Consider the following 9,454-nt stretch of genomic DNA (forward strand, 5'->3'; position numbering starts at 1 on the left):
TTAATGATGGAAGCAGAATCATAGAATAACTGAATTAGAAGGGCTGCACAAGAATCATCAAGTCCAACTCCTGGCTCCACACAGAGCAATAATTCAAACCCTAGGTCTGAGAGTGCTGTCCAAACATTTCTTGAACTCTGGCAGACTAGGGACCATAACGAATGGCCTGGGGAGTGTATTTCAGTGCTCGACCACTCTTCTGGCAAAGAATGTTTTCCTAATATCCAATCCAAACCTCCCCTGATGCAGCAGTAGGTATGTCAGTATTTCTTTTGGTAGCATCGTACTGAAGGTTTGAGTATGATGTACTTTTCAGCCATGAAACTGGATCTGTTTCATATGTCAGTGCACTTACATCATTCAAAGTCTTCTGTGCCTGAGTTATTCTGACCATCTGAGGATCTGGCATGTTTCCTGAGTACCATGATGTTCCCCCCTCGTAGGCAGCATAGTAAGCATTCTACAAAACAAAAATTAAATAACTACTAATCTTTATCCTTGTTTTAAAAAGCGAGCAGATGGTCTGACAGGAAGAAATGGAAACACACAATGCTGTGGAAGCAAAATTTACCCTCCGATGACATACAGCACAAGGCCTCCACATAACTTCAGACGTCAAGATGTCGGGACATAGGATCCTGGATTGAGACCCAAATAATTCCCCTGGGAATCAGACCACTTGTTGTGAAGCTTCAGTGTCAGTTGAAAAGAAGCGTGTCAGTACATGCAGCAGTCTAATTGCTAAGTAGGTACATACACTCAACCTTCCCTACCTTTCAGTTCTTGCACCCTAAGCTACACTCAAGCTACGTAGCCATAAATAGTTCAGCCAAATAAGAAGCATTTGGCTTTCTTGGCACTGGAAAGCTGTGAGTAAACCTGTAATGCTCAGGAGTGCCAAGGAAAAACACTGTTCTCCTGTAGGCTTAAGGCTTGGAGACTTGAGGATTATTTCTTACCCGGCTGGCCAGATGTTGGGCTTTATAAGCAGCTTCAATGTCTCTGGACCTTGCATCCCACTGAAAGGCAGAATTGAATTGCTCACTCTCTTCTCGGTACTTTACCTACAAAAAAAATTAACTTGGTATTAGCAGCACGTTTGTACAGACTAAACACATCACTCCCAGGAGGAGGAGAAGGGAGACAAACAAGGTCAATGCAGTCTTAATCCACAGTGGTATGGAATCTGCGGGAACTGCAGCAACCAATGAGTACTGCAAATCAAGGCAACAAAACCAGTGCCGTTTTCACAACAAGACTGGATTTAGTTTTAAGGTCAAAGCTCTGTTTTGTAAACCACGTGACAAGCTTCTACCTAACATTGGTTCTATTTTGAAGCTGCAGATCTGTAAAGGATCGGTATATTAGACCTGAAATTTGACATGAAGCTCCAAAAGAATAATTGGATCTTCTGATAATACTTTTTGGAAAAAAAAACAACTCTACAAATTCTATAATCCTGCAGAACTTTTAAGCAGAACACACCAATGCAGTATTAGTTGAAATCACAATTTCCTGGTGAGCAGTACACTGACTGTGTAAATGCAAGGGGATACTATATTTAGTCCTGGGCCAATGTTTTCCTCTTGTTACTTTTATCATGACAGCATACCAGGAATCCAACTGAAATCACACCTCTACTACATAACATGCAAAAAAATAAGAGCCATTGAACTGAAGAGTGCAAGAACTAAACAGAATTGACAGAAGAGACACTCAACACATGTACAGTTATCTTGAATTTATAAATTAAGTACAGAGGCACACAGAGACTGATGATTTGTTTACAACACAGAATTTCTGTGTAGAGAGAAGTAGCTGAATTTTAATCTCTATATTCACTTACATGTAAAGATTATGATAGAAATGAAGAAATATTTTTTCTGGTTAAGTTTAAAAATAAGGGAAAAAAATGCAGTAGCAAATGAAGCAGCTTTGTACTACTTTATACATTTACCAATGAAACGATGCTCCTACATGCAAAATTTCTACAGAAGTGCCCCCTTTAAGTACTGCAGAATCAGCTTCTTTACTGCCCTGAGCAATTTTCTCTCTGGAGCTGAACTTCATTGCATGATTGAAAAGGACAGAAGGTGCTTGAGGTGTTAAAAAAGGTGGGGCGAGGGGAGGGGGAAGGGAGGAGAATGATCTTTGAGCTATAATTTATCTGGTGTATATATTCACATGCACTGGAAGTATCTGTGTCATATCATGCCTAAAACCAGAAATAGAACCTACGGTAATCCCAGACTCATTCCTGACCAGATCTGTCACACACAGCTTAAAGTGTGACAGTCACTGATGAAAAAGTGACCGCCTCTGATGTTGCCAAACCTGATGCATAATAATAATACTCACAGCTGATAAAGATACAACATCTCATAAAAGCCGTAAAATGCGCTTCCACTTCTTATGACTAACACAGTAAAAAACCAGAATAATGTAGTGCGCTGTAAGTAATGAAATATACTTACTTTATTAATGTCTAATCACATTTAAACACATTGGTTTTCTTACTAAATGTGGTTTTGCAATCAGTAGTACTATTTTAGAGTCCTGAAAGACATAGCATAGAACTGAGGCTGCAAACAATTATGGGCTGGCCTCGTGTTTTTTGTTTTTTAAAAGTTGATAGGCATATGGAAGTTTGAAACAAATACACCTGGAGGAAAACAATGCCAGGCAGAGCAGTGGCATTCTGCAAGAAAGAAGACTTGGAGCACCTCTAGAGGTTCAGAGGTGCACAGCAGCCTTCCGCAGTGGCAGCACTTAAACGGGTGCAGAAAGCTGTGCCATCCATAACATTCTAGCAAAATATTTCCAGCAAAGCATGCAGAGCTCCCCACATTTTGTGCTGCCTTGCAAAAATGAAATATCAGCTCAGACTGTCCAGAAATATTGGACGAAGTATTTATGAAGACTTTTGCTTAGCTCTGACTGAGACAGATCTGTTTGTTTCATGGTATTTGGTATCAGTTTCAGATGAGATCATAAAACATGTAGGTCATTCTTGTTTCAAACAGCTGTGTAACCCCCCCAGCTTAGTTACTAAGTTTGCGTACTCCAGGCAGTATCTCCTGCGCCTTATGCAAACAATGCTTCCATATGGATTGCCAGACATGCTATATAGAATCTGCCATCCATTTTTCCTTTTGAAAGTATTGTTTGGTTTCTTATGAATGATTCAGACCTGGGCTGAAGTTTATACTGCTCTTAAAGAGTACAGGAGGTTAAATACAGAATACATACATATATTTTTATAACAAGAACTAAACATGACATCAAAATTTAAATCAGAGCCAAACACATTTGGCCCTCAAACTCCTTACCTCACTTACCACTTCCGATAGCTTTTTGGCATTCAGATTTATTGGTGTCTCAAATATGCTTGTGAAGGCATTGTTTTTTGGGTTGTGCCTAAGAAAGGAAGCATAAAAGGATTTGAGGAATGTACCAGACAGCCCACAAGAAAGGTTCTCTTTGAGCACTTGAAAACAATATCAGCTTCCACCCCCCTGTACATAACTTTTCCCCCCACTCAAACACAGATCTCGGATTACATTCAAGTTATTATTGTATGGAGTAGGTGCCTAGAGCAAAATTAATTTTAATGATCATCATATCAATGCTGTGTTTCTAATAACAAAAGAGAATAATAGAATAAAAAACAACTGTCATCTCTCCTTTTTCTGCTGACAAATTTGACAGGAACTGATCATTATAAAATAAAAACTTCCGAGAACAAACCAACTCCAAAATCTGCATTTTATACATTTTCCTGATGATTAACTCAACCTTGTTAACTCTTAACCACTGATATGAAAAGCACTGAATTTTATGCTTGGGTTCATTTCCTTCCCGAAATACTGGAATGGAATCTAATTTGGCATCTTTTAACATGCTGAACAAATGAGGAAGCCTTATCTTTAACAAGAGTTTCCCACCATTGTTGAACCACTTAAATGCAAAGATATGCGCTCAGACTCTAATAATACATTATTACACATTACATAGGAACAGACTGAGTCTAAATGGAGATTTTCTATTTCATTAGGATTACTTGGCAATGCTTAAAAATAAAATAAAACAAAAACCAAAGGAAACAAACTTACACTTGACAGTAAGGCTTTTTCTCATGGCTAACAAAGTTGTTTACTGTTAACATCATCTTGCACACTTCACAGTGAAAACAGGCTTTATGCCATGTCTGGAAATACCACAAAAGAGAAACCAAACAGACATTATTTGTATTTCATCATTATTCCGCTGAGTTTCACATTTCAGTATTGACCCATTCCACCCATCTCCCAAACCTGAAGAATTCCTCTTCAAATACATGCTTATTAGTAAGTCATTTCAGATCTGATCCCAGCTATGAGTTAAGAACTTCTGGAACCAAGAGATCTGTGCTGTGTTAAAAGTACCAATCTATACATTTATTATAGTCCAAAATAATAAAGAAAAAGAACTGACCTGATCTATACAGTTAATCTTCTCAGCAGGGTAAACCCCATAGCCACATCTAGCACACGGCTGCACATTCATCTTGAAATCCACAGAGTGAAAAATATATAGGTTTATACAAAAGGTTCAAAGAGTATGAAAGTGACTTTTTGGCCTGCGCAAAGCACGCTCTAGACACTCCAGTCAGGGCCTTTCGCTGTGGTCAATGGCTCCCATTAAAGCTCTGAATTGAAGTCTGTTGCTCCGTTTCCTGACCTTCTGTTTCAAAGTCAGCTGCAGGCTGGCTTTTAAAGCTGCCAGTTAGTAAGAGCAGTTATTTTGGCAACTGTGTCAGTGCGTAAGGGAGGGTAGCAATATCTTTCTCTAAATAGAAGAATGAACTCATGGAATCGAATCATGTCCATGTGAACATTAGAATCTGATCATTTCATATTTCAGTTTTGTTCTGAAGCCTCTTGTCGTAAGCCCAGGGGGAAGATAAAAGCATACACAGCATCAATTCATCAGTCACTGCACACCCTGACACACAGCAGATGACTTTACATAGGACTGCTCTGGAGTGTTATGTTAGGAGGCACCACCAAAGAAGCAGGCCAGAGTTTGTTACACCTGGAAGAGGTACATTTGTTCTCCATCACTGTCTTGTCAACCATCACTCCAGATTTAGGACCCACAGCAATATGGGCCTCCTATCTCAAAGAGCTCTAAATGTGGTGGGTGCAAACCCAAACATCTATCCATCATGGATAACAACATCAGAAAGGAACCGTTTACTGGTGGAATGAACAAGGCAGCTATGTAAGAGTGTGCCAAAGTGCAGGCTGGCACAGATCTGATTATAAGAATTGCTGATAACACTATTTAAGAGTCATTATGTTTAACATTAGGATTCAGCCAAATTATTATGGTTGTCAAGTCTACTCTGAACAACAACAACAACAAAGTTACTAAATTTTACCAGCTACAAATGGTCAAGGTTTGAGATTTCCAACTCAGCTGGTCATAACATCTTCACTTGCAGGGCTCTACAGCCCTGGGTCGTGAAAGTCTTCTCAGTCATCCATGCATCTGTACCAGTGCAGTAGTTCTGAGATATAGCCAAGCATTTACCTTCAACCGAAATATCAATAAATAAATAAATAAAAAGAATCAAAATCATTTCTGTCTAAAGCCTCTGGGTATGCTTAGAGAGCCTCAGGACTCATGAGATGGGGATACACTGTTCTGCTTAGCCTATGCCTGAATGCTGACAATGTACTGGCACAAGGTGCTGTCAACAACTGGCATGCTGAAAATAGACACTAATCTGATGAGCAATAGGTATGGCACAAAGTCCTGCAAACACTTAAGGCTGTTCAAAAGAGGTGATTAATATGAACATACAGACACTTCTATTTTCTTTTAAAAATGTATGGTTACAGAATAAAACTTGTACTGCAATACTGCTGTGCTTCCTCATGCTATTCCTTTGGGGACTGGGAGCAATTTTATGTTGACTACATTATATCTCCATAACAGCTATAATGCTCACACCTGTGGAGCTAAATAATGTGGTCTTCCAAAAAGTTTCCTTTTTGACACAGCTTTTCATGTTATTTCAAACTGCCATTATGTTTATACAAGTGACAGCTATCAGGATCATGGTGGCCAGGCTGTGTCTTCTTTATTTAGCACTGGGCATGCTACCAGCTGCTGCCTCTTTGTGTCTATTTAATCCAAGAGTCAATTTATCATTTATTTTCTAGGTAACCCTTGTTTTGATCCCACACAAGGAACAAAGATTTATGTCCTCCTCCTCTCTCAGCACATTCCTGAAATGAGCACAGAGAGTCGCTAAAAACAGCATACCCCCCACCCAAAAAGAAAAGACTTCAACCGGGAGACATTTTAACACTGAGAATCTGGACAGGACTTCAGGATGCACTGTGCACCACACGTTCCTTCCAAGCCAAGAGGCTTGTCATAGCTAGGTTTCACAAACAGAACTTACTTCATTTCAAGAGAGACAGAGCATGCTTGTTTCTTTTCACCAGAACACAGATTACCAACTTGGCTGAAAGTCAGCCAATGTTTTCCAAGTTCTCCTTCTTCTCCTAGGTTACAGCATATCCTAAAAGAGAAGTGGGGTAAGTATCAACATCCAGTGCAGCAACATCCTTCCCAGTAACATCCATTCCAAGCCACATTATTTTCCCTCTCATCCATAGTGTCCCAGTTCTGCTGGAATCTATTGAAGACTTTCCCATTCCTGAGCACCTCAAAACCATCCTGTTGTATGGTCTGTCCTTCACCACTCTGGATTAAAATGAGGGTTGCTATCAGAAAAGAGAGTTTATTGAAAAAAAACAAGCATTGTACGGTGTCATTACAAAGTACGTGCTCCATTTTGATCATGCAAGGAATTAAATCACAAGACCAGTGCAAGTTTGTTATCTTGGCAAATCTTAGCAAGACATTTTTTCTTCAGTTAAAAGCTCATTGTGGCTTTCTTCCTCCCTTAGTAGGGCCCCATAAAGGCTTTTTGATATCAATGAAAATCTTAAAAGGCTTTACTTAACAGTAGAACCTTAATCAATGTGGTTTAAAAGTACCGCAGTTACATACAAAGTACAAGGAGACAGTACCTTGAAAGTGCAAATTAGTAGGAAGAAACATTGTTACCTCTCCAAGCACCTTTTATTCATTGAATTAACTGCATAGAAAACTTACAGCGTTCCTGCATCGAGAATCTGAATCTAAAAGCACGCTCTAGTCACACAAAATAACCTCTTAACAGACATTCAAGTCAGGGCCGCCTTCTCTGTCATCCCTGAATAGCAGCTGTGCCCTTCCAGCCGTTTGAATAGCAGGAAGCCGGGCTCTACAAATCCTGGCAACCACATCTCCCCTCTGTTTGCAAAAATAAAAACTGAAGAAGGTGCTGTTCCACCACACAGACCCGGGGCAATATTCATGGCTAAAAGCTGCCTGTGGAAACTCAGACATGAGCCCAACTTCACTGTAATCTTCGCTACCCACATAGCTAATTAGATACCTGGTCTCGCAGCATTTTATTTGTGTTAATCTAAGTTCAGCATAGTAGCAAACACTGATTTCAATAACTACCATAAGTTGGAAAATATTTATCAAGATGTGAAGAAAAACAGCTATGGAACTGCTTTCCAAATGTGTACAGCAGGCTTCTGCATTATTTGCTGTGTCGGAAACCAACAAACAACTGCTTACATTTCTCAACTTGTGCTTACATTTTCCTTTTGTTGCCAGCGTCTGAAAAACTGAACAGTGGGGAGATTTTGCAAACCTAGCCAAAGAGTAAGAGAAAGTGAGAGGGGGAATAGAGAGAAACGGGGAAAATAAAGAATCAGAAGGACAAAAAGGCAGATCAGAGAAAGAAATGTTGAGGATGTAACTCAACTTAAGTGAAAGTTCGAAGAAAAATGTGCAAAGCAGGCACAACACAGCCCATGCAGACAATGTTCACATTGTCCAAATATTCCCATTTAACATACATAAAATCCTAACAGCTGCAACTTAGGAGGGTACATCCTGAGAGTCACTCAAGTCCTTCCACCTAGAAGTATCCTCACCTCTGCCTCCCAGGTCACAGCAAAGCCCCATCCTTGTTTTCACAGATGTCGTGCAGAATGTAGCACAGTTATTATTCCAGACAGGTACTATTTCGTTGCCTCAAGCCTTCTAGTTTGTACCTGCCATCTACCTTTCAATTTCCCAAAGGCATGCTGCATTGTCATCCTGCAGCTGCTTACATGGTGGTTAAACATTTCTTTTCTACAATGCAAATATCCAGCCAAAGGCTTCCTTATTAATGTTTTTATAGAGTAGAGTGAGTCTCCAGGGATAAGAAGAGGAATGCTGATGCATCACATTGCTGTCTCTTCCTCCTTCCCAGTAATGCATATGGCCAGCTATGCAAGAATACACATGAGAAAATGTTTCCTTCCTGACCCTTCTTGAGGTAGCAATCACTCTATGCCCTGAAGCAAGATATTTCCTTTTACTTATGTATTTTCTAATTTCTCCCTTACTCATCACTGAAAACCAGCAAGATTTTCTGAAATATCTAGCACCTTATTCTCCACTGAAATATTAAATTACCATGTAGTTAAGAAAGGTTTTGCAGCACACTGAGGAATGAAGCTGATCGAGTTGTAGATCATAGAATCATAGAATTACCCAGGTTGGAAAAGACCTTGAAGATCATCAAGTCCAACCTCAGCCTAACCAGTAGCCTATCTCTAAAAACCCTCTGCTAAATCATATCCCTGAGTACCACATCCAAACGGCTCTTAAACACATCCAGGGATGGCGATTCAACCACCTCCCTGGGAGCCTATTCCAGTACCTAACCACCCTTTCTGTAAAGAAGTTCTTTCTAATATCCAACCTAAATTTGCCCTGGCGCAACTTGAGGCCATTTCCCCTCATCCTGTCACATGTCACTAGTGAGAAGAGAGATGTCCCTGTTCACTGAAGGAAAATTGGACCAGATGATCTTTAAAGGTTCCTTCAAACTCAAACAATTCTGTGAAACGCAGTACTAATTTTTTTGATAGCATTACGCCGACTTGTAGAATGGAAATGTTTTTAGATATGTCAATTTGGCCATGAAGACCAAATGACAATATATAAACATTTTCGTTGAGATATAGGAAACCACAGATGGCATACCATATCTGGATTTCCAAAGTAATACACAAACACACATCGCCAGGAAAGGGTATTTGGATGTTCATGATCCAGTGCCAGTCATTGCTGTTTATGACATAGTCCAGATCAAAGGACTGGGGTTGTTTAGCTTGGAGAAGAGAAAGCTCGTGGGAGACGGTGGTGGTGAGGCACTGGCAGGGGCTGCCCAGAGCTGTGCATACCCCATCCCTAGAGGCATCAGGGTCAGGTTGGTTGGAGCCCTGGGCAGCATGACTGGTGGGTGGTAACCATGCCCATGGCAGGGGGTTTGGCATTCAATGTT

The 9,454-nt window shown here is 40.2% G+C and overlaps 1 protein-coding gene across 1 annotated transcript in view; it reads right to left on the bottom strand.

The window, feature by feature from the left end:
* NRAP (nebulin related anchoring protein) overlaps positions 1-4,252 on the bottom strand; it is a gene marked incomplete at its 5' end in the record, with an annotated part of 45,176 nt that extends 40,924 nt beyond the window's left edge. Inside the window, 4 exons of the mRNA XM_072340959.1 lie at positions 356-460; positions 960-1,064; positions 3,330-3,417; positions 4,113-4,252. Coding sequence (XP_072197060.1) covers positions 356-460; positions 960-1,064; positions 3,330-3,417; positions 4,113-4,252 — 438 coding nt within the window. The remainder of the gene's footprint in view (positions 1-355; positions 461-959; positions 1,065-3,329; positions 3,418-4,112) is intronic.
* Positions 4,253-9,454: the final 5,202 nt, after the last annotated feature.

The sequence above is a fragment of the Excalfactoria chinensis genome, chromosome 6 (assembly GCF_039878825.1).
Source record: "Excalfactoria chinensis isolate bCotChi1 chromosome 6, bCotChi1.hap2, whole genome shotgun sequence".
Classification (NCBI taxonomy): domain Eukaryota; kingdom Metazoa; phylum Chordata; class Aves; order Galliformes; family Phasianidae; genus Excalfactoria; species Excalfactoria chinensis.